Source organism: Aythya marila (genome assembly GCF_965140915.1).
Source record: "Aythya marila genome assembly, chromosome: 2".
Taxonomy (NCBI): Eukaryota; Metazoa; Chordata; class Aves; order Anseriformes; family Anatidae; genus Aythya; species Aythya marila.
In genome coordinates, this window is record NC_139043.1 from 55,474,833 (window position 1) to 55,501,867 (window position 27,035).

Here is a 27,035-nt window from a genome sequence, read left to right on the forward strand (position 1 = left end):
GGACCATGTCACAGCTCCACGCTCACAGACTCATATTGGCCTGTGAAACACTGAAACATGGGTGAGTACAGGGTAGTAGGAGCTGGATCCAGAGCACCAGAAAGACAGAACTCTGAATATTCTTCAGAACTCCGAATCTCAACACAAATAGGTTGCAGCCTCCTGAGCTGAATATAATTGAGATAAAATGCACTGCAACTGCATCCTCATCAGATGAAAATATTTATTTTCCTGTATGAGGACAGGGTCCAGCATACCATCTCATTTCTAGCACAAAAAGTGTGTTATAAAATTAATGCACTGGTTTCAGTGCATTCCTTGACAAAAAGTTCTCAGCGCAGTACAAGATGCAATGCAAGGTTAGCTGCCAGCCAGGCATTCCTTCTTTTTCTAGAGAAAAAGACAGTGACATCCTGACTGTGACAAAGTCAGGATCCTTAACAGCCTTAAGCAATTACAAAGTTCTTGCTGCATTAATGGAGAGAAATCCGCAGGCTTCTGAACACTTGCCGGCACTTTTCAGAGAGCTGCTGACTAGGATTCTTCTTCAAAGCAAAGAGTATATGCCAGTGCAAAATCCATTTGATACAGCTGAGAGAAAGCTACATTACTTTTGCATTACTTAAAGTAATTGCATTACTTTAAAATACCGCATTCTCATTCTGATGCATAAACTCTGTAGGTCCAAATGTATTGCGAACAGATATTTCAGATCTTTTGCTGTACATGGAAATGACATTGACTGCATTGACAGTGCAGGATACTGCAGGACAGTGCCTTTCCATGGCTGGACTGTGCAGGAGCAGAGCCCTGTGGAGGAAGAAGCCCATTGAGAAGAAGCTGCCCAAAAGTGTCTTTAGTCTCTGGCTGCTGGTGTGTCATGTGATGAAGCTGAAAAGTAGCCTTGACAGCAGAGAGCTCAGTATCTTAGTGAAAAACGCACATTTCTTTAGATATTAAGATTCATTCTCCAAATGTGCTGGTTATCATGCCAGTAAAATTTTTACTTCTGTATCTATTCTAGTGCCTAGACTCTTTATACCCTAGCACACTGTGTTTATAAGCTTTATAAGTGACAACGATAATGTATTGAAAAAGAATGACTTACTGAATGCAAGGGTCTTATTTTGCCTTTAGTGGAATGGATGTAGGTAATAATTTGAGGAAAATCATTACTATTATTTTGGACACTTTTTTTTTTTTTTTTTCAAACAAACAAACAAACAAGAACACCAATAACCAAAAAATTTACCCCAGATACAATGCATGAAATCTCTCTCTCACTGCTCAGTGGAAATGGTTTATTTTATAGGTGTGCTGCAAGGGGAAGGAATGCAGAACTGCATTTTGTTGTTGAATGCATAGACTAAGACAGTATTACAGCAAGCTTATAGTGCTGCAACCAGAAAAAAAATAAAAAAGAAATTTTACACAAACTACCATTTTAAATAAATGGAAAAAAATCTCTAACATCAATTTTGTACTTAGCAATGCAGCCAAGAGCTGAAATGTAATGATCAGGCAACAAACAATTTATAAAAAATGATCTAGAAAGGAAGGCAGGTCAGCAATCTAAATTATAAGAACTTGACTATAGGCCACATGGCACAGAACAGCGTTAAGAAGAGGCACTTGGGCTCAGACATGGGAAACAAGGTTAGCAAAGCCTAACCAGCTCTGCTAATGATGCCACTGATATTCTTATTGAGGCATCCTGCCCAGTGCCATTAGCTCTGCTGAAGTGTATTGTGTGAACCATGCCAATTTCTTTTCCCAGCTCTGCATCCCTAGTGGGAAAACAGAATTTCTGGATTTCTTCATGATAGAGGTTGGAATCCAGAGAAGCACAGGGTGACAGTTACAGAGTAACCAAGATGGAAAGGTGCTGCAGGATTGGTACCCAGCTATATTCACACAATTCAGCCACAGCTTCTGAGCTCCATTCCCACACTTTCTTTCTGCTGTCTCCATGCATACCTGAGGACTGGAGTTTTCACTGCTGATATTATTTTACCACCTCTCCCCAAACAAGGGAGAGCCCCGCAGCTGGTACAACTTTCAGTGTGGTCATTAGGGCAGAAGTGGCTCCTACAGTTTTCACCAGCTTTCACAGCTCTTTGAGATCTTCACTCTCCAGAACTTGATCAGTTTTGAGAGATTTCACTGCTGTCATGAATTTCATGGCTTTAAAAGACTGCCTGTTTCATCCAGATGAATATTCAAGTGGAAATGATGCTAAAGTTTCTGATAGGAGAAATAACCTTACAAAACTTTTCAATTCATTGTCACTGTTATTTGATATTTCCTGTGGGTGGAATAAATGTTTTTCAAATATAGTGATCTAATGTGGAATAAGTTCTCCTTAGTGAACCTTAGGATTAGAGTTAAATCCTATAACTAATGGATGGATTTTTCACAGCCCATCTTTTAACATTTTAAATTAATTTGGATAATCTGAAGATTACCTAAACTCATATTCAACTGTCCACTTTCATATGCTTTTTCATTGGATTGCTTTCTAGACCTTTCCAGAAAAAAGAAAGGTTTACAAATGCTTTGCAATTCTTTAATTACATGCCGGAGATCTAAGACTCTATTATCTGAAACAAGAGGCCAGTACCAATGCACAAAATACTTTTTCTCTATGCACTTTTCTAACACATCAGCAAAAACACTAGTTTAAGAGGATCTCAGTGGTTGCAATGGTATTTAGGAGTAGTGAAGTGCATCTTCTTTAGTGCTGCAACAAAGTTATTTTTGGCACTATTAACCTCCCTACAGTTCTATGAAATTTTAGTGTCCAAGAGCCAGAAATGCTTTTTAAAATATATGATGAGTAATCTATCTACTGTAGGAATCACTCAAGATGCAAAGAGTAACCCAAGGTAATCCAGATTATTTCTAAGTGTGATAAGTCACAGACCTCACTACATTAAGTTTTATGAGTATCCTATTTGTCTACTTTTAAACCTTTTACACCATGCAATCAGGAAAAAAAAAAAAACAAAAAACAAACAAAAAAAAAAAAAACTATGTAATGGCTTGAGTGAGTAATATTAGAAATAGCTAAGAAATTTTTATTAAGATATAGCATACCATTCTGGTCTTTTTTTTTTTTTTTAATTATTATTATTATTTATTCCACAAAGATGAATCATAGATGGGCCCTTGGACTACACTGAATTGAAAAGAAGGGAAGGGAACAGACCTATCAACAAGTAAAAGAATGTTCTTGGCTCAAAACAAAGTTATTCTATTGGGGAAAAGAGTATTTCTTTAGTGGGAAAACAAAACAAAACAAAACAAAACAAAAAAACCCATCTTAATAAATGAACATACTAACATATAGTATAGAGACAAAAGTGTATTTACATAACAGTACCAGTATATTCAATATTAACTATTAGCTAAGAAGTGTTCTGGTGTATTTGGGGTTTGTGTTTTGGTATTCGTCAGTTCACAACTGGGAGAATTAGGCCCACGCTGCAACAAAGACGAAGTTTTACAAATTTTAAGTTAGTTTGCACTTGATATTTTGTAGAAGTCATTTATGCTCTCTTGTGCAGCTTCTTCAAAAGATTTCATGGGAAAAGTGATAAAGAGAAAATTAGATAATAACTTCACCTTAAAATAATTAATTACAGTCTTCTGAGAACATTGCCAGTTCTTTCTTCTTCACTGCTGTACCAAGATTTGTCATGGCTTATTAAACCTTCTGACTTTTTTTCATTTTTATTTCATTGGGGAATAGAAAAGGAAAGTGCTCAACTGTTAAAGTAGTCTTACTAAGAGGTAAAAAAATAAGTAAAATTTGGGCTCTCAATATAAAATAAAACAGTCTGAGAAGCTGTATTTGAAGTTTGTGTCCCTCTGTTTCTCCCACAGCTTTTGCAATTGTTCAGCTTCTGTACTTTTAGACTTGGATCAGTCCTAGCTACTAATACACTTTTTGTTTGTCTGGTTGGGTGCTGTTCTTTCTCATGAGCTCTGTATTCTCTTTTCCTAATAATGAATAATAATAATAATAATAATAATGAATACTAATGAATTATCAGACAGTTCATTAGCCTTTGTATGTCTTTTATAATCTCCGATTCTCACCCTATAATGTCAGTAAATCAAATTTAGCTACTGTCTTAATCAATGCATCTTTTAAACTTCTTTTATTTTATTTTATTTTATTTTATTTTATTTTATTTTATTTTATTTTATTTTATTTTATTTTATTTTATTTTATTTTATTTTATTTTATTTTATTTTATTTTATTTTATTTTATTTTACTATAATTATATTTTTTTAATCATAGGGAAGCCCTACATTACTGAACAATATATGGAAAAAGAGTCTAATTCCTACCCTTATAAATGCATACTTGTAGACAGTTCCCACCTTCATTTGTCACATTATTGAGTGTCTTGCAAAGAATCCTGTGAGAATGTAGAAGCAAGCATAAAACCAGAAAGAGGTTGCCATCAGCCAAAGGATGTGGGACATTATATCAATTTTATGTTTAGCAAATATTTAATGAGTGAAGAAACTTATGTTTTCAAGGTGCTAAACTGAAATCACCTCAAAATTGGCTCAAGAAGAAAGATATGACAGCTTGTCAAGTTATCCAACTACACTGTAATAGTGGTTGTCCCTGAAGGTGTCTCACAGTATCAGTGTTTAAGAGGTGCCTCATCATCTACAACTTAAGAAACCCTTTAAGAATAATTCTCAAAGACAAAGAATTATTTATTTATTTTTGGGGAGTGTGGGTGGAGAGAGGTCATTTTAGCTTGCTTATTTTTAAAAATTCAATTTTTCTGACATGCTGGATGGCAAATATGCTTCTATTCCTGGACTTTTTTTAGGAACTATATGTATTACGGTAAAAACTTCACACAGTTTGGATTTTCCAAATGGAAAGAAGGATCAAGAGATGATTTTGTTGATCAGCAAGCTTTTTCATATAACCTCGTGGCAGCTGAAAACCTCTGAAAAACAAACAAACAAACACACACACACACACAAAAAAAAAAAAAAACAAAAAAAAAACAAAAAAAAAACACCTACGAGGATTGGCAACATTCTGAACACTCTCTGAAAAAAAGCAGAAGATAGGAAGAAGTAATAAAAATAGTGATAGTATATAGTATTTTACTATCAGACTGAATAAGATTAAAATATTCCCTTATGGTGGGAGATTGACTGTAATCTCATTCAACTGCTTCAATTGCTAGTGGAGCACAGCCCAACATTTTGGTCACTGTGACAGATTTGTAAGTTCATGTCGTCATTGAGAAATTCTTTCTGGAAAGTGGTGTACATTTATGGGAAAGGAAACAGGCTTCTCTAAAAATATATGGGTTTATTCCTGTTGCATTTAAATGGGGTGTTTATAAACTAATCACTCTATTGCAGATTAAATAGAAATTTATTATGGCATCTAAATCTGAGGATCAGTAACTGTCACAGTGAATGTTATGGCAATGTTACTAATACTAATATCAGAATAAGCAATCAGACTGCAACACGAGGAGCCATTAATGTTATAGACTGTGCTGTAGGAAACCTCTGAATCTAATTCAGGAAGCTATTTAGAAACAATACTATCCCGAGAGGTATTTTTGAAACCACTAAAATTTTTGTAAAATATATCATGCAAATAAAAGACCATATTTTAAGAGGACAAAAAGAGATGAGAGAACCATTTCAAAGCCTCCATCAAAATAACACACCTAACAGAGGGTTAAATCCTTTCTAAATCCTAAATCTTAAATTTCTAAATCCTTTAAGGAGCATCTTTCCTCTTACAGCTAAATTTAGATCATTCCTTGATATTGGTGAAAAAATTTAGCTGCTACAGTAAATACTGAAGGAAACAAGGAAACTGTCCATTGAAGACTTTTGTGGATCCAGACAGTTTCCTTGTTTCCCAGTGAATGTCATACTATTATTTTGTGACTCAGAAGACAATCTAAATTATTTAATTAAAATAATTTGTTTAATTTCCTTAGATATATGAAAGCCTACTTGTTAGACCAGACCTCCTGTATCTTAGTGGCTGGTAAATGTCTTCCTTCACCAACAGGTAAGATACTGCCTTCCCCACTTTGGTGTCTTACTGCCATGTTTTGACTTGAAATTGGGTCTGTCTGAAATTTGTCTGAAACATGTTTCACCATTTATGAAGCTGCAAATGAAAAACATAGATCAAAAGTCTAAATAAAGTGTGTATGTCTAATTTGCTACTGGTGGCTGAGACACAGCAAGCATCAATGATCAGTTTAGGGTGACTGCTCTCAGTGTATTCCTTCTAGGCATACCTTAATATCATGCAAATAAACATTGACAACGAATCTATGTTGAGTGGTGTCAGGAATATAGTACTATGGCAACTTTTAAGATAGGTCACTTATGCAACTACAATGCATGTTATCTGCAGCACAGAAACAGCTGAAGCCATTCAAAATGGAACAAACAATCTTTTGAATAAGTTCCTTCTCAGCGGCAACTAACAGTGTTTTAGCTGTTCCCTGAAATATGCAGATGGAGAGTTCATTATTTTACCTATCAGAAAGGGCTTATGTAATGATACGATATCAATCAGCTGGTGGTTCTGAGATTTAAATAATGACAGCATTTCTTCTAAAAGAAATACAAAATAGCCTACAGTCAAATGTCTGTCTTAATGTAACATTACTTCCCATAATGTATTTCACTTTTTCCTTTTCATTTAATGCATTTATTTATTTATTTATTCCTTATTGTTGGTAATAATGGGATTTGAACAAATTATTCACAAGGAATAACTTAGACCATGAATTGATATTTCAATACAAAGTACTGATAAACATATTAACTTATTGTCACATTTATTCATTACTTGTTTGAGAATATCTTCACTTTATTTTACTTTATCTTGACAAGCAGAACAGAGGGACTTTTTCTGGTACAGAAAACAGCAGTGCAATATAGGCTTACTTTATGCGCTATAGAAGATCTACTTAATACTATGGATTAAAACAGGGTTTAATAGTGCAAAGACTTCGTGCTGAGCCTTTGAACTGAGATGAATGTCATCTTACAGAGCTGTACAGCTTAAAGCCTATTTACATGGACAGGTTTACTCCTGTGAGACAATGAACACTGACCAAGCCTGGCGCAGCTCTGAGTCCCATTGTGCAAAGATGCATTAGTACATTAGTGCATCAGTTCCGTGATTTACTAGGGACAATTGTCCTGGTGTCCTATTAGGCTTTATCATTTCAGGCACAGCAACATACACCAGGAAATTTCTGTCTAGTTCACATTCTAGGAATTTTTATATTCCTTGCTTTTCCCAGGTCCCCCAGAAATCTGAACAAACTTTTTCTAGGCTCTAGGAAACCTCTGGTACTTCTGTCATAAGAGACAATTGTAGATCAGGAGAGGACATGGGAGTGTGTTAACGAGAGTGAAAACTAGGTCAGCTGATGAGGGAGGTGGTTGACTTAATCTCAGTGATCTTTCCAAACAAGGGACACAAGCCACTTCTGTTGTCTGTCAGGCACTCTGAAAATATCTCAGATTTTGAAGCACACCACAGTCTCTTGGAGACATTCTCATTCATTTGACCAGAGATGAGAATTTTAGTTTCAACGTTTTTGTCAGACCACAAATTGGTTTGTTCTGATTTCTACCCCACTGTCTTTCCTAAGTGAAACAAGCATCAGATAAAAACTGAAGCTGTTTTCAACTGTCAAACAATGAATGAGTTTTGAATTAGACAGAATTTGTTTACCTGTCCTTACAAGGAATGGTCTGTAGATTATCTGCCCCAACCAAGATAATCTGGCCAGAACGGATATTTATACAGCTGTTTCTTGTCAAAATATGGGTGAATGTTCATACTATTTTTTCAGTGTTTTGCATTTGGAACCATGGGCAGAAGTTGGGCATGTTAGATAAAGTAATGTAAAATCTAGAGTCTCATGACTTGGCATGGTAACAATTGTTCTTGTTCTTGTTATTATTTTGTCAGTTCTCTGTCCTATTAATTTAGGAGAGATTTATTCTGATTTTTATTTTTTACTCTGTTTATACTTGGAGGAAAATTATAACATTCTCACTTTCCACTTCAGGTATGCCTTTGGATTTCTATTTTCAGACTCTTTGTTTTATGATATACAATCCAAAGTGCTCCCAGCACTCTGATTTCACTGTCTATGCCATTATAATTTTATAGGGCAGCAGCAGATTTCATTGGTGTCCTTGGTGATCTTAACATGTTCTGTTTCCCTCTTGACCTTTTGAAGCATCTATATTTGAAATAAAATACTACTAGATATAACACAGTACAGGTGAAATGGTTCCTCTCTTCCTTTGGTAGGGAAAACTTGTGTAACTAAGGCATACCACCTTAACAAAATACAGAAGTTATGAAAAGGTCACTCTAATTACTGAAGTTTAACTTTTGCTCTTATTCAATTACTTTTAAATGGTGTTATCATTTGAATGTCAAATAAGACTTGTGCAAATAGTCTATTCAAAATCAAAATGGCATAAACTGAATTAAAGCCTTTACAGTCTCTCTCTCTCTTTTTTTTTTTTTTTTTTTTTTTTTTTTTTTTTTTTCAGGACCAGTAGATACATACATTGGAAGGAATGGAAGAATGATAGGATTATTCTCTCAGCAAGATTTTGCAGAATAACTTACACAAAACAATTTTCAGACATCTTAAAGCTTAAAGGAAAAAAAAACAAAACAACAATTTAAGAACAACGAGACTCTGGCAACGTTCTACAGGCTTGTATAAATGCTAGAAGAGCATGAAATGAAAAAGGTAGATAACCCTCTGGAGCTGTTGATGCCCACAGAAGACCTGAAGACCACTAATCAGTGAAGTCTTTTTTTCAGAGAATACTGCAATAAGGACAGCCATCAGCTACAAAGGAAGGGACAAGGGCTGGGAGATAAAATGTGACCTGAAGAGTGAAAAGTTAGTGGAAGGAGACAATTCCAGGTAACGCACTAAGCTTTACTTGTTTTTAGAAGAGCAGACCTTGCTATACCCATGACTACTGCAATTGCCATAGTATCCAGCTGACTCCAGCTTGTCTGTCTCCCTGGAGCTGTCAGCTGGCCAGTGAAGCAGAAACTGAACACTACAGTATTTTGAAAAATGAAAAGAGGCTGCAGCACAAATGATGAGAAGAAAACTGTACCAATGAATAAGTCTTGGCTTCACTTTTTCAGTCTAGTTTTCGAAAGATAAACTCTGCTTGGGCTACCCTGATTCCTGCCACAGAATTTACTGAGGTAGATGGGCTCCCCTCTCATTGGCTTGTAGATGGGCAATTTTACTTTCTGAATGTGTCTTGTAGATCTGATTTCTTGGAGAAACCAGATAGGTCAAAAGATCAGAGGTATAATAATAATAATAATAATAATAATAATAATAATAATAATAATAATAATAATAATAAATATATTAAAAATATATATATTAGTTCTTGTTTTAACTAGAAGAGCTGTGGAACATTTCTGCCATAACCAGAAACTCTTCAAAGCGTAAGATATAAACAGACTGACTGACAGATATGAGGTCAGAGCGATAGGCAATATTAAATCCTGGAGGAGTTTTTACCAGACTAATGCTACTATACAGCGGTGTTGTGGAAGCACTTTTGGAAGAGAAGGAAAAGTGTCCAGATGTTGTATCTTTGTATGATAATTCATGCGTGACTCATGCAGAGCACATTTTAATATTCAGCTGCTACTGTAGCAGGAGGGCTCCTACTTTGACAATATTCATATTCATTCTTTCTGAGTTTACAGTACTGAATGTTAATGCTTATGCTGAGAAATGAAGTCGCAGTTACTTTGAAGTAAGTTACTGCATGCTAGCTGTTTTCTGCTCATTATCTCTGAAAGTAGGCTAAGCTACCCTGCACTTGGATTAACTGTCAACTGTTTATTTTGAACTAACGCTTCAAAATAAAGGAGAGCCACAGAGCAAACAAGCAGAGGAGTCCTCACTGCCACATTGCTGATACATACAATAAGGTGCTAACCTCATTATGATCATGAATTAGTAACACATATGTGTCAAAGGTGTATAGTAGAAGAACACTTTTAGATCGTTAGTAATCTATTTATGACTCTGAGTTATCTTCTATGATTTGAATTTAGGAGCTGAGCAAAGTACCTTGCAGTATCAGAGACCTGATTGGTATTTGGGTAAGTGATATCCTTGATTAACATTACCTTCATAGCAGATTATGGAAGCACCAAGCAGCATACTCAAACTGAGTGCCAATGATGACAATGTCCAGGTCCTAAATAATACTTTTTAAGGCTATCAAAACACTCTTTAAAGAGGGTAAATGTTCTCAAAGACATTCATAGGTTTAGACAGTGTAACTTGCTTTGGTATGACACAAGCCCACTAAGTGATAAACTGCAGTAGTGTGGAAACATGGACATTAAAGTTGTTTTTGAAAGTGTATGATGTTTGGTAGGATGAATTACATTATAAATCATTTCTGTTACTCAGTTAATAGCATTGAAGTGTCAATGCTTGTTTGTCATGCTTGTTTGATGGGAAAGAAAGTATCTTAGTAGTAAAGAATATTTACCTCTTGGAAAAATTGTCATTGTACCTGCTGGTAGTTCAAAAGATTTTGATTTTTTTTTTTTGTCCTATTATTCAGCAGCTATCTGGAGAGATGCCTTGGGTTCTTTCCTTATCAATTAGGAGCTTTTGTTGATTTCCAGGATTTCACTTTAGTTGTAGAGTGATGGCAGCTGCTTTTGTAAGAAGGAATGCAGACATTAAAGTTTGTTCCTTTTTTACTATTCTTGCTGGTAGTACCTGAAGGACACTAGGATGAGACAGAGACATAAATGGAGTCTACAGAGGTTAACTAGCTGCATGGACAGCTATTGGTTCTGGAATGATAATCTAAATGTGCTAAGAGATGACTTGTACTATGTTGATTGTTTCCAAGGGAATATTTAAGTGTTTTTGAAATGATATCACTTGATTTGGAGTGGTTGGTGGAGATGGAAAACAGACAAGAAACACATTACCTTTTATTCCCTGCCACTTTCTCAACAACACTTGTCTGATCTCAGTGTTTCTGTGCTCAATCAAAGATGCTGTTAAGAAACCCTCAAACTATTTCTGTTCAGCAAATGATGATTTTACAAAATCATGTCTAATTGTGTAACTACTTCTTTCCTAATACATATTAAAACCCATATAAGTTTTCTACTTTTATTCAAATAATACAGTACAGACTACGACATCAGTTCTCTATATAGAAAGTTCACATACCAGTAATTGCTGTAGGCCTCTGAAAAGGATGTGAAGACAAACCTGAGCATTCTATCCAAAGCCATAGTACTTAGAGGGAAAACTGAACCTGTGTTCTATTCTACCTCAGTAATGAGTCTTAAGTTGAAATGCAAATGAAAATTCAGATTCCAATCTGAACAATAACAAATAACACTTAATGTCATATTGTTAATATTTTATTTTTTCTCTTCATTACTGGTTATCCTGATAACCAGCTTTGCCCTCTTACCTTGTCTGTGTCAGCTTTCAAATCCTTAGAATCTTTGAATAACAGATGAAATACATTCCTTGAAACATTAACAATTCCCTTTTATCTTATTTACAAAATCCTGCATTTCACTAGTGTTTTTATTATGAGGCATTCACAAAAAACAAGATTGTTTATTACTTGCCTCCCCAAGCTTTATTTCATATCTCAAATCAAAAATCCTTTTTGCCTCTGTAAGAATGACCTTTACCTCCAGTTTCCCGGAAAACTGAAAGTATTTTCTGTCACTGTTTTGAAAGGCAGTGAACAATTGCATTTTCTGGAAAATATTTCAGGAAAGTAAAAAACACCTCAATTTAAAGAAGGAGAAATTGTCCCTGATTACAACTGCAATTCAATCATTTATTTTTATTTCTAGTCTGACCCTCCTGATTTACAGAAAATATTATATACTGTTATGAGGCACAGAGACATTTCATCATGATTTTTTAAACCAGCCATTTTGTTGTAGCACCTAGAGCAGAGAGTGGTGTTGCATTGTGGTAGGTGTTGTACAAATGATCATTCTGATTGGTACTGGATGAGCTATCACAGCAAGCACAGATGTGGCAGAAGCTGCTGCTCCTATGCAAATAACTTAAATAAAAATGGAAATAAGACAGGCAGAAGATCAGTTCCTTGGTAAGATTGTTCCAAAGTGCTCTTCAAAAACCCATCTGTTTTTAAAAATAGGACCCTGCCTTCATTTTTAGTGACAAATAAGAATTGCATAGTATGGGAATAACAGAAATTGAATGCAACTGATGCCAGCACAGCAGTGAAATTATGACGCTATTCCCAAATTGCACATTTAGAGAATGTAATTGCAGGTGGGTACAAATTGTAACTTGATATATGTACCCAGATTTTCCATTGGTGCTAATCCCTTTGGGCCACTAAAATATGTCTAGCCAGTACGATGTGAAAATTAGAAGCTTTAAAGATACTGCATTCTGCATCTACTTTGCTTTTCAGACTGCTGAACTGGTGTAAGTGTTAACGGTCTCCTCCCTCATTCAACATTACTCTGAAAATAGCACAGTAAAGTTGATCAACAGTGATGGTCAGATGCACAAGTTTTACACCAGGAAATCAATGTTTCTGGAGATAAATTCACTTTTTCTTTGGCAAAAGGACAGGGGATTTTTTTGTTTGTTTTTGTTTTTGCTTCTTCAGTACTGATTTGCTTTTTTACTTAATAAAATACCCTATTCAGCAAAAGATAATGACATAAGCAGAGGAGAGGAAACAAATGAATCACTGTCCTTCATATTCCCAACCATTCTAATACTATCTTATGCACTTAACAACTGAAGTAATGAATCCCAGGGACAAGAGGATATGAAATATATAGTAAAGGCATGATAATGCTTGTAACAATTGATGACAACATCTTCTGAAACAGGGATGCTGTTGTAAGAGACTTAAAATCATAAGTAGCACGGGAAAACAGAAATATAACCTGTTTATTCCTTTAGGATATTGCAATACTTTTGCCTTTTCTTAACCTTTAGTTAGCAGAGGAGCTGAAGGTGGGCCTCAGTGTTTCCTCTGGCAATGTTTCCTGATGATAATCTTCAGCTGTACCATACAGATTTTTAGGACACATATTATCAGGACTATGGTTACTCTTTCAAATTCTAGATTTGAAAATTGCTTTCAATCACTCTCTTCAGTTTACCCTATTTGTAAAGAGTGAGAGGAATGTGAAGTATAAGTTCCAAGATATTTGAAATTTCCCTTATGACATAACAAAAGTAAAATTATATTCACTGGTCTCTGCTATTGTTTTCCTTTACATTTCTTTATTCTCAAAAAGTAAATCCTGTGATATTAACAGTCACAGGATGCTTAAAACTCTATTTTGAAACACATACATGACTTTTTGCAAATGAGGCAAATAATGTGAGGTGTTTTGGGTCTAGATCTGTAGGAACAGAACTGAGTCAACAACTCATTTTATTTGGACCTATGATCGGGCCTTTCAGTCACCGTACTTAAGTATCCTAGACATGAAGCATTGTGTGATGAACCATCTGATCTGCCCAGTACTTGCAGACCCTTTATTCTCCAAGAATGCCTAAAGAAAATTTCAGAATCAGAGTACTTAAACACAACACAGAAAACAGTGTTTAGGGAGGGAATATGTTGAAGGCAACTTGGTGCCTCCAACTGTTTAACCACTCTGCAGTCAGAACATTTTAGAGTGTAGCACACACAGTATTTCTTTTTCTCTTTCATTATGTGCTTGTTCCTTTTTCCTTTTTTTTTTTTTTTAATTTATTTTTATTTTTATTTTTTTATTTTCACGGTGAACAGTGCATTGTTTTCTTCTGCATTTTAGGAGTTGTCCTTCTATTTCCCTTCATTCTTTTATGCATCTTTTTCACTGCAGTATTATCTCTGTTGTATACCTATCTCCATATACATATCTCATGTATTGCACTCAGATTCCTCCAAAATATCAGCTCATAGTAATAGGGAAAGTACCAATTTTACCTGAATTCAAACAACCATTCAAAAATTTAAGTTTATTTAGAAGAGTGGATTGCAGAGGCAGTACTGCCATAATGTAGCAGTTTCTTAGATGCATGAAAAAGAGTTGCCATCTCAAAGCAATCTCTGGCAATGAATCCATTACTTGAGACAGTTACTGCAACACCCTTAAGCAAATTAATAGCTTTTGAACTTTATATTTTTGATAACAATTACCTATGAAGAACAAGTCAGGCCCCACTCTTTAACTTCAGAGTTATTCCAATTGCTGAATGCTCATCTCCTTGCCTTGAGTTAATGAATGAAGAGGAGAGTAGCCTGGCTCAGTAGGGAAGCTGTTTCTACTCTGATGGCCTGAATTTAGTGCAGTGAGAGGAGAATGAATGTGATTTCCAGTGACTCACCAAAATCATGTCACATAATCTTTTCTATCATATATATCTGACTTTGAGAACACCAGAAAATAGTTCATGGCTCTCTCACTAACCAACCATTTTAAAGGCCTTTGATTTCCTATTACACAGAAGTTCAACACATTAATTTTTAAAAACAAAACTAATGGAAAAATATATCTTTGAAAAGTTACATTAGCTATAAGGTCAATTGCTTTTCCACTTCAAAAATCAGTGCATGGGGTTTGCAGATTTTTGCTTTATCCCACTTAACAAAGAAAAGCTTGCAATTTTCTGAATTAAGCACTTCACTTAGTTCAGACAACCACATTCATGTACAAAGCACTTAGAAGAAATAATATCAATACCCCTCTGTCTCTGAAAGTGGAAAGAGTGTGCCTTAAAAGCTATGAGTATCAGGGGAATAGTTGATTCTTGAAATGAGTGACCCCGAAAATTCATTTCGAAGTGCAGTAGTGGAGAAATAGAGCTATGGAAACTAGAATGGCCTAAAAGCAAGGCCAAGGCAGTTACAGATGCATCTGTGCTGCTTTTTGAGTTCATCTGAGGAGCTGACCAGGTAGCTCCTGTGCAGGGAAATAACAACAAGGTCCATAAAAGGGATAGAAAATGTAGAGAGGGTGAATGTTTTTGTAGGGGTTACAGACTTCTGAATGATCTAACTGGTGGGCCTCACCAGTGAGAAGTGGTAGTTTTGTCAGACTGATGAGGGATAGTTATGCCACAAAAGGTGTGGCATACGTTGGTGTAGGAAGGCTTACTGCGCTGATAATGGCATTATATGAAATATATGACAACTTCACAGTGAATTATACTGTTCAAAATAACTTCAGCAACCTTTTGCAAAAGCAGTGGTCTCAGTGATTTCTCATATTCTCTGCACTGGACACCTAGAGGGTGTCTAGGGTCCAGAACAACTGCACAAATACGGTATTCCAAATGTCCCTCTACCTTGTATCTGGATTGTACCTGCATTGGCCAGGTGATCTTTATTTGTGTACACATCAGTCTATGTGACAAAGTGAACATACCCTTCTTTTAAGTATAACTCCAGTAGCACCATCTTCATGTCTAGAATGACATGTTCAGTGAGTGTCCTGCTGCAAATGCTATGCAGAGCATTGTCCCATGCACTTATGGTTTTCAGTATTCTCTGAAAATACCTAATAAAATAACCAAGTATAAAATGAAATCTCACCTATAACTTTTCCTAGGAAGAGTGCCTTTGGGGAATTGAACAGTATGTCAGATGCTGTTGGCAGGCTGTAACTTGTTGGAGGATAGTGATCAAGCTGCGGAAAGAGAAAACGAATAATGACTATTTTGAACAGATCCACCTGCTTACCGTGTTGCCAAATCAGGCCTACTTTATGGAACTTATGTAAACACAACTCTACCTGATATGCTCTGCTTTCATTATGATAAAGGGGAAATAGCAGTTTCTACCTCTACTTTCACATCTGCCATCTCTGAAGTGCACAAAGCTAGAAAAATACCATATTGAACATTTATGTCTTCTGATTGTAGTAGAACCTTTCCAGCTTTTGCTTGTCTACTTCCACATAATTAAAACAACATCAACAACATTAACAACAACATCATCAACAACAAAACAGCTTATTATTTTAATACAAGATTTCAATTTTGGACCTATATTACTGCTAAAGCTAGATTTACATGCTTTGCCCACAGGATAATAGCTGGGAATTTCAGACTAATGCAGGAGTTCTCTGTTCTCTTTATCTCAGAAAATTCACAAGTTAATGACATACATTTTTGCCCTTCATGTTTCTTATTTTCTCATTGAAAATGCTGTTCAACTTAATTTGTGATGATGCCCAGGGAAGCCTAAGAATACATTCTAGAGTAATCAGCATAGCTAAATAGTTTAATCTATAGGAAACTGGCACAGCGATCACTTTATATTAGCATTTTTTCTGTTTTTGGAGCTTTTTAACAGAAAAATGTGAAGAGAGAGGGAAACAAACAAACAAACAAACAAACACCAAAATGACCTACATTAGTAATAGCACTGTTAGGATAGTTCAGTACACACCAATGGAGTTCTGATGTTCGCAATTTAAAAGGGTGAAAGGGGTGAGTTTTTATCTTCATTATTTATTTTTTGTCTTACGTATTTATTACACAAGCTTAAAGCAGAACAACAATTGTTTGTTTTATTCTGGCTTTACTTTGTCACAAAACATTCTTATGTCAGAAGATAAATATAAATGGCTCAGGTATCAGACCTATAATGGTGTTTTTCAGTACAGTTCTTAAACTGTATAGAATAATATGGACTTTGGAGAGTTGTATCAGGAAATGATGAGTGAAAAGACTGATGCACAAAGCCTGATCCTCCAGCTTATCATGTGCCAAGATTTTAACCTCATGTAACTTCTTTGCCTGCAGTGGTACTATTTCTGATACATTATGATGCACAGTATTCATCTTCTAGGTTCTTCCAATTGCCTGACAGAATAATCTGCACAGTACCATGTACTCTGTTACTTGTCAAAATCAGCAACATTAAGTATTTCCTTTTTCAAAATCAATCAAGGAATGTTTAAATATTTTTAATGGTGATATGGAAACTGAGAGGTGGGGTTGATATGATTAGATACTAGTAAATCATAATAACTGTTATCAATCTGTCAATTCATCTGCCAGTGCGCTGTGGGTATCCTAGAGCTCTAGAGTTATAGCCATGGTCTGGGTGTCTATTATCAAACTATTGGAACAAGTAATAAAGCAGTCAACCCTGCATAGGAATGCTAATTGTACCTGCCAGATATACATGAAAATGAAAAGTCAATTTAAATGATGAAACACTGTGAGCATTTGCATGCATTAATACAGTGTTTATAATGTGGAAATGCTGGCCTATTAAGGATTAAAAGAAATTCAACATCTTAAGTATGTAAAGCTATAGTTTATTTGCAATACATGTCACTACAAGTATAGCAGGCTGCCTTTTGTCTATACAGTACAATAGCTTTGAGATCTAGGTTTCTGTTTTTAAAGTCATATATAATTTGGGTCTAGAATATCAAATCTATCACTCCATCACCCGAAACTTATGTTCTGTAAATTAAGTAACCAAACACACTATATTTGCTAAAAAGCTCTTCTGAAGCCATGGTGGAAAATCCACCAGGAACCAAGAAACATTGCAACCTGCACTCTGTTCTGCCAGACACAATTCTCCCACTTTGCCTTTCCCATCAAAAATGCATGATGTCATTCACATGCTAAGACTATGGTCCCAAAATAATGACATGGTGTTTCACCAAATCCTTCAAATGGGCATGTGGTCGTCGGTTCCATGGCTCTGAAAACAGGGATGGTGTCACTGTTGTGGCAGGGCAGCAAAGGGCAGGAAACTAGCACTTTCCTGCCTTCTCTCTTTTTCCTTCTCTCTTGCCAGTTCCTGGGAAATTCATACCTGCATAAGTACAGCACTCAGGCAGAGGAAGACCCATTAGCACGATTGAACACTGAAGTCCTCCAGTGGGATTTCAGTGGCAAAGCTCAAAGTGATAGGCTGTGGCAGGGCACTGCTGGCAGTAAAAATATGCAGCATTCTGGTGCAGCCAAACTGGAGTCAAAGATCCCTATTCCCCTGACACTGGAATAGCTGAGAGGTGGTCTTAAGCAGATAAATAATAAAAAAACAACCAACATTTCTGGTGACTTTGTTTCCTCTTGAGATTTGGGATGTCAGCATGGCATCTCAATAACATATTGTTATGGTACAGAAGAAAAGACCCTACTGGAAGTGGGAGCCAGAGAAGGCAAGAAGGAGACTTCAGTGCTATGTTGCATTTCAGGCTCTAATAGATACAGACAGTTCACAGCTTAGGGATGTTAACTGGCCTGTTGTACTGAATCAATAACTGAACCTAGTGTTATGGATATATTTTTCAGATCTCACTGAAGTCAAAGAAAGATTTCAGAATGAGTTCAGTTACAAATCATTTCAAGGGGCTAACAACTCTATTTGAAGTTTTGGGTTGTTTTGATTACATGATAAAATAAATCTCCATTTTAAAGCTCTTGATACTGATTTCTTGGTCTTATTATCAGTAAGAGAGCAAGCATTTGTGATTAGCAATAAAAACTTCTCCTGCTCCACTGCCAGGTCTGGCATCCCTTGTACTATGGGGGAAGCCTGCATTCCTTTCCACATCCAGTTTTGTGAGATATGCACTTCTCTAATTCAGGGATCTGAAATGAAATGGTGCACCATAAGACAACAGTGAGAATGGCGAGATTCATTTGCTTTGATTGCTTGTTTTTGTTCTAAACAAGCATTAGATAATAATCACAATAATAACACATTATTATTATTATTATTATTATTATTATTATTATTATTAGTAGTAGTAGTAGTAGTAGTAGTAGTAGTAGTAGTAGTAGTAGTAGTAGTAGTTTATTTTTTTAGAAGAAATTAATCTAGGATTTTTGAGGTCAGTGAGTTAAAGGATGATACTGAATTTTTTCCAAAGTTGTATGTTACTGCCATCCAGTGGGTGCTCAAGTGTAAGCAGCTGGAACTAAGCCACCTGGAAGCTCTGTTTGAAATATTTGACTATCAGTCTAGTATAAGACACATAATAAAAAAGGAATTACTGGTGTCAAATGGTATTTGAAAAAATATATTACATTATTTAATGGAAATTAAATAGAACCTCTGCACACAGAGGTTGATGTAATGATTTGTATTAAATTACATTTTTAAAATTACATTTAAGATTTTTCATTGCAGCTACTTTTCTTTAAAAACTAATTAATTTAATTTGAGCTTAATATAAACATGCAGCATGTCTTTGAGCACCACACAGATGAAAGTAGATGGCAGTTTCTAAGGAACCTGCAGCTTCAAGTCACGTCATGCTAACCAGACTGTCTTTATCTGAAGTTGCTGGGATTTAAGCAGAAGTTCAGTAAAATGCTCGTTCTTTTAAATTACTGTTCACTTAGATAATGCTACTAACCTTGGCAGTAGTGCTGAGATTAACAGACACATCAATCTAAGGGCAAATATAACACCTACCTCATCTTAGTATTCTCAGAAAATAAAAATAAAAATAAAAATATATATGGTATATACGCACACACACATTATATTCAGTATGGGTATATCTATATCTGTATCACTAAGTCACTGTCAACCTAGTGTGTTTGTGTACACTGTTATTAAAATAAGGTTTTTCTTTACACTGAAGACATTTTATAAAAAAGATTTTGAAAAAGTTTTGCAATAATAATGCTGTAAGGCTTAATCTTCCACCATTGAAAGTCAATAGAGCTTTGTGATTGACTTCTATAATAGCAAGATAAAGACACAGATGTGTTCTCATCATTACCAACATAATATTTCTCTTCTGCATTACTATAATGATATATCACTTATATTAAAAAGCTTGTCTACTCTTGGACAAGAGCTCTTTGTGTTTAGATGGAGCTCCTCCTGAGCACTATAGTAATTTAGGAAAAAGCTGAAAGGTACTTTTAATATTTTATCTTTTTAATGCAACAGAAAAGGAGCAAATTTTTGTGGCAACCATGTAATTCCTTTGGATGATCAAAGCCACTTTTACTGTTATTCAGGTCCTTCCTTAGTGTGGCACTAGTACTTCACTGATTGTTTTCTGTCAGCTAAGGTCCTTGATTTAGGTTATTGAGGATCAGATCAGAGCCAGATCTGGGACAAGCCAGAGGCTGTGAATAAATTGTAGACCCAGATAAAAAGTAAGACCAAAAAAAACAGCATTTTTTTACTGGCTTACACTGTCACAGACGTGCAGCCTCAGTACTTATCTGGAGATATATACTTCACTGGCACAGTGCAAGGTAAACTTAAGTATTGCACTGCACTTTGCTCTCTTCAGATGAATTTCGTATAGAGGTACAGTTAATACTGTTTTAGAAACTACTGCAGATCTGTTTTGCTGATTTCATGCACTTGATTAACCTATCTTAGTTTTTTAAAAATAAAAGCCAACTGCACTCTTTTATTATAAAGTTCCCCCCACCCCTGGAATTTATATTCTAATTTAACATGATGAAACAGGGGATACAGATGCAGGTAAAGCATAAATACATGCCATGGTTTTGTCTCAGGTAGAGTTAGTCTTTGTAGAGGCTTGTATGATGCTGTGTTTTGGATTTGTAATGAAAATAGTGGTGATAACACAACAATGTTTTCAGTTGTTGCAGAGCAGTGTTTGCATAGAGCCAAGGACTTGTGTACTTCTCATGCTGCCCTGCCAGCAAGGAAGCTGAGGGTGCAAGAAGCTGGGAGAGGACACAGCCAGGACCGTGACCCAGACTGACCAAAGAGATATTCCATATCGTATCATGTTGTGCTCAGCAATAAAAGCTGGGGTAAAGAAAGAGGAAGGGGGGTCATTTGGAGTAATGGCATTTGTCTTCCCAAGAAAGCACTACATGTACTAAGCCCTGCTTTCCTGGGAATGGCAGAACTGCTGATGGGAAGTAGCAAATGAATTCCTTGTTTTGTTTTGCTTGTGTGTGTAGATTTTGCTTTACCTAGTAAAGCATCTTTATCTCAACACATGAGATTCTCTCCTGCATACCAGCTGGGGAGAGTGAGTGAGCAGCTGTGTGGTACTTACCTGCCTGCGAGGTAAAACCACAACAATACAATATATTGCAGAAAAATAATAATAATAATAAAACCTGCTTAAAAACTTGAATACCTTATGTGCAATAGAGTCCTACGTTTTTCTGAAGCCATTGTTGCTCTGATAAATTGTATATCAGGTGTAATTTGCCTCAATGTAAAAACCAAAAACATAATAAAAGAAAAACAACAAGAAAACCCAGCAAATATTTGGATAACATTTAAATAGAAACTTAGATGCATGACTTAAAATGTAGAGAAGGCATGATAAGGAAAAGGACATGTTTAGTCTGGCAGCCTTCAAAGGAAGGGAAACAATTCTCTGATGCTTCAAAGGAAACAATTCTCTGATGCTTCTTTCAGATATCTGTGAACTTTTTATTGGTCTTTTTAATAGGTGAATTACATCAAACGTTAGCAGAGGCAATAGCAGGTCATATAATACCAAGTGATAAAAATTAAAGAGATGTACCTCATGTACCTAAAGATGACTTTCACAGGACATTAATTTGCCCAGTGTGTGCTGCCATATAATGGAAAACATCTATTTCATGTTGAGTTTTGACTTTTCTAGGCTTTTCTTAGATCCTGAAAATATTTAATGATTCTTTTATTCTTTCTTTATTTCTTTAATTTGAATAAAAATTGATGCCAAAACAGCAATCATACAGGCCAAAGAAAGCATGCACACATTCACCATTGGAAATAAATTATAGAGGAAGGATCTAGTCTCAACATAAGCCAAATTTGGCAACACGTATTATGAGGCAGATAAGCATTTTGATATTCTCTGCAGGCCTTTGCTTTGGTTTGATACACAGACTGTGGACCTATCAGACTATACCATACTCCATTGTGCACTGAATGCACTAGCTTTAATGGGAGTAAATGGGAGTGTAGGGTGAGAAAGACATTTAACTTCTGTGTTATCATGACATATGACCTGGACACAGTCAAAGTCTGGGACAAGACAACTGAAAAATTCCTCTGAAGCCATCAATACAGGCTCTACTGAAAACACGTATGAAAAAGGATGGATCTGTAGAAGAGCTCCTCTCATATTAAGTCTGAGTGGTTTTACAGAATAGAATAATATTCTTCCAGGAGTCCTCAAGATTTTAAACTATCTCAGCTGATACACAGAGAGGGAGAAACCTTTGTTTTTCCCTCAGGAAAACCACAGGATGAGATGTTACCCTCAAATGTATCTGTATGGACTGTGTTTTTCCCCAGTAAGAGAAAAATCTGACTCCAGTGTTCTGACCTTCAGGATAAGGATATTTCACTCTCTTATTTACTACTCGGTGATATGGACTTTTATTTATGAAAACATATTGTCTGACTTTCAGCTAGCTGGGTTTTGTCAGGGATGTGTTTTGGCAGATGCCACTTACCAACTCCATTGTGCATGAAAGGGAAGTAGAAATGGCTCATTTATAAGTTTCCTACCTACCTATATTTCTGTCTTTAACTGAAAGATTGCAGGTGACACAGTAAAATAAAAAGATGCGTAAATTCAATGAAAGATTATATCAACTAAAATGCTAGTAAGTCATGGACATCCCATGCACACAAAAAACCACATAGGTAAATTATTAAGCAGTGAACAACAACAACAAAAAATCTTGTTGCTTCTGATTGAGAACTAGCTAGGGATAAATTGTGTGTTAATGCATTAAACACATAGAAGTAATGTGTAGTTATGCTCTAGAAAGTGGTCTGAGTTTTCCTTTTTTGGTCTCATTTTGAATAATACATTGCCTCTGCAGAATGAGAATGTATAATGGAAATAAAGTATCTTCAGAGATTTTCATACAATCATAGAATATCCCAAGTTGGAAGGGACCCACAAGGATCATCGAGTCCAACTCCTGGCATCACACGTCTACCCAAAAATTCAGACCATACTACTGCACAGTCCAAACACTTCTTAAACTCTGACAAAGTTGGTGTCATGACTATGTCCCTGGGGAGCCTGTTCTAGTGCGTGACAACCCTCTTGGTGAAGAACCTCTTTCTGATACCCAGCCTGAACCTCTCCTGTTGCAGCTTGACTCCATTCCCTTGGGTCCTATCACTGGTCACTAAATTTATTTAAATACAGATTAATAAATATATAAAGATTATAATTTATTTCAGCTGTAAGAAAAGATTTTTTTTCCTTTAAATTAAAAAACTGTTTGGAAATTAATTAAATACAATAGATACATCTGATTATTAGAAAAAAAAAATACTGTTACAGTGATATTAACTATGATTTACATGTTTACCTGTGGTTAAAATCCTGGATATTTGAAACATTTTATTCAGTTCAGCTGTTATGGAATTTGTGGATACTCTCTAATGGTTTCTTTCAAATCATGAACTGTACTGCCTCATCCCCCATAAGCCAGTGAAATATTAATTAAGCCAGTCATTAAACAACATTTTGCATTCAGACAATTTACAGCACTGCCCAAAGGATGTCTTAGGGACATGTTTGCCTAGAAACTGTAGGAAATAGAGAAAGATGTTTTCATAACATAACCACCATTACCATATCTAAGACAAAGGTTTTCAAAACGTTATGAAAAGGTAAGGTTTTCAGAGAAGAGTTATAAAATTGTTTTATGGCTCAAAAAATATGGATTTCAGATAGTAAACTAAAATAGTTTAATTTATTTAACTTCTTATAGACAAGATGAAAAGATGTTCCAATTAACATTGCTAGGAAAGTGTGAAGGGTAACAATATCTGACACCGAACAACTTTCATCTATCAGGCATAGATGTAGAGGTCCCAAAGTTAAATGCTGAAGTCTGCAGAATTCAAACTGTAAATTAGGTGCAAATACTTTACAGAAATTACATTTAACCATTGGCATATATAGCCAAAGGATATGGAAAATTTTCTATCATTTGAAGTCTTTAAAGCTAGATAAAAGTCTTTCTAGAAGATGTGTTATATTGCTATCATCACTTTTTGGGTTAGCTGCAGAAAATCATCTAGTGAAATTTTATGGTTCCTATTAAGCAAGATATCAAACAGAGTGACCATATTTTGCTCAGGCTTCAAAGTACATAAAACAAGATTCACAGGTATGATACCACAATAACAATAGTGGTAGTAGGTGAAATTATAACCTCACTGAAGTCTGTGAGAAATTTCCCATTCCTAGTAATGTGATCAAAGCTTAATCTATACTTAAAAAAAATCTTTGATATATTTATTGCATTTAAGCTTGAGACTTGCAGACTGCTTTGTTCCATTATACCCATTTATTTAATTGCAAATATGTTTATCATTGTATTTTGTACTTCAGATTAGTTTTGAAATAACTTGATATGACTCATTTTTGAAGAATCTAGGAGTTCACAAATATTATCTCTATTCCTGTAGTGCAGAGCATAAGACAATGGACTTGCAAAAATTCTGTTTCTTCTGGGTTTCAGCTGGGTCGGGGCACATCTTTCAGTGATTATTTTTTCACAGATGCTGGGTATTTCTACTGCTTGCCTCTGGTGAAGGTGGAAAACATAGATCCATACATTTCCAATACTATTCTGAATCTTATTAACAGCTGAGGTCAGAATACATTTTCAGGATTATTCTGAATTTTATGAACAGCTGATTCAGGCCAAGATTTCCATAAAAATTCAAAATCATGTTCACTCTGAATGGTCAACAACTGGTATTATGAACATATAGTATCGTATACACAGCGGTATTGTTGTGTATATCCTCTCTACTGCAGTTCTTGCCTGAAAGAGAGAACTGTCAGCTATCCTTGGATATGGTGTTCTGAGCTTATGTGTGCAGGCTGCTGCTAATTGTCCTGAAAGTGTACAGCTGGGCTTGGGAAAGTGGAGTCCTGTGGAAACTGCTCAGGTCTAATCATTTCTGGGAACAAAGAAGACACTAGAACTCCTAACTCATTTCTAGAAATGGTTTTGAAGAAGGTATGAAGAACTGGAGGTCTGTTGAGCATAAGAATATCTTGGCATAGAAGCTGAGATGCTTTGTCTAATTGTGTTCAGCATCAGCTGAACACAATTTATTCCAATAAAAATTAAAGCACATCATATGTTTTTTGGTTGCTTGTTCCATAACATGCCAATATGGCATTTGTGTAAGAGAACAGAATTAAAACCAATAAATGACAGTAGAACTAAAATGTGTCTAATCCAGACTGGTGTGAGTCTTGCACTAGAGAAGCAACTGTCACAGTTCTTTAAGGTATAATTTGAAGCCTACTGAAGTCAATGCAAGGCCTTTCATTGACTTCAATGAGCTTTAGATCAGAACCTCTGCTATAGAGTTTCTTATCCTTGACCTTCTTAAAAGAAAAAACTACCGATGTGTGAATAGATTTAATCACCCATGAAAACTTGGTAAAGAGTGATCCGGTTTTTATGATATGGAAAATACTCTGTTGAAGCATGAAGACTTCTAATGAAGTCAAATGAAGTAGAACTTGTCTTCTTAAAACTAAAGCTCAGATCTTGAAGTGTCGTTTGCTGGGATAACACATTCCCCATCTGTCAGTCTGGGCTTTTTCTTGTCCACAGGTGAATTAATGCAGCCTTCAATGTGTGATATTTTAGTAGAAGTGAGAGACAGGAATTCTAATTAGCTACTGTAAGTTTGCAGCCCTTCATTGCAACAACAGAAAATATACAGGTCTTTGTCCCTGTATTTATGTCATTTTGCTTTTCTGACACCTAAATCAACCACATATCTTCAATCTTATCCTTGATGAACCACTGACTTCACAAATGGGAGATTGTTCTTTAATGTAAAACTGATTATTAATTAGTTTGAAGACAGTGAATTTAGAAAACTGAAATATAAAACCCTTTTGAGGGGTCTTTTCTTCTACCTTTAGTCTTGACTGTCTTGGTGTGTTAGGAATAGTGATGCAATTCTAATCAAAATCAAGCTACATATACATTTACTTATGTTGTGGAGACACAATAATGTGGATACATTTATTTCAAAGCTCAACTCAAATTCCAATTGACTGGACAATAACTCTGACTTTATGTAAGTAATTAGTTCTCTCATGTCTTCCAACGTTGGGTGAGATCTCATGTTGTTCAATAATGAGCCCTCTAATTTATTTATATATAAATGAAACTCCTGAGAATCATGATAAAACTCAGGTTCACATAGTTTATATAGTAGCAATTTATTACCTCACTTCATGTTTTTTAAATCTCTCCGGCACTGCAGGGTTATTATAGCAAGTTAGAAGGACAGATATAATAAGTATGAACTTGTGGTTGAGATTTCAGAAATAGAGTGCTCTTGAATTAAAGCTTTGATGAGAAATAAATCCTTCCTGTGACATTTTTATGCCATGTGGAAGTGTGGAAGTGTGAGCAATAGCACCTGGCAAGCAAGCTGTCTTCTTTAAAAGCAAGCAAACCAGCTGCTCATCAGGTTGGAGAAAGAGTTAGCAAGAAATAAAAGTCTACTCAGATGTTCATTGCTCAGATCTGCAAGAGAAAACTCATACTTTGTGATTTGTCCTCTGAATACTGAGAAAAAAATATATCTCTACCATCTATATTTTCAAACATGATGAAGAGCTTATATCTGAAAGTAGGATTCATTTTCAAGTGAACAATCTATTTACCAGATCCATCTCTGTTCATATCAGTTCTTTCATTTACAGAACATAACCAGATGAGTGTCAGAATCAACTTCCTTATGGAAAACAAACAGCATTTGATAGTAACTTTCTTTTTCAGGATATAATATGGGTAGGATTTCTGGATTTGCTGGATTTTCTTATTGACCCACCACAATGGGTCAATACTTTCCCTATTCTTTTACATGCAGTTTAATATTTTACATGCAGTCTAGTTTAATACGACTCAAATTGATTTTTTTTTTTTTTTTTTTTTTTTGATTCAATAAA

At 35.4% G+C, this 27,035-nt stretch overlaps 1 protein-coding gene across 1 annotated transcript in view; it reads right to left on the reverse strand.

Moving 5' to 3' along the window:
- CNTNAP2 (contactin associated protein 2) overlaps window positions 1-27,035 on the reverse strand; it is a gene marked incomplete at both ends in the record, with an annotated part of 1,134,939 nt that overhangs the window by 49,295 nt on the left and 1,058,609 nt on the right. The window contains one exon of the mRNA XM_082753539.1: window positions 15,683-15,776. Within this exon, the coding sequence (XP_082609665.1) occupies window positions 15,683-15,776 (94 nt within the window). The remainder of the gene's footprint in view (window positions 1-15,682; window positions 15,777-27,035) is intronic.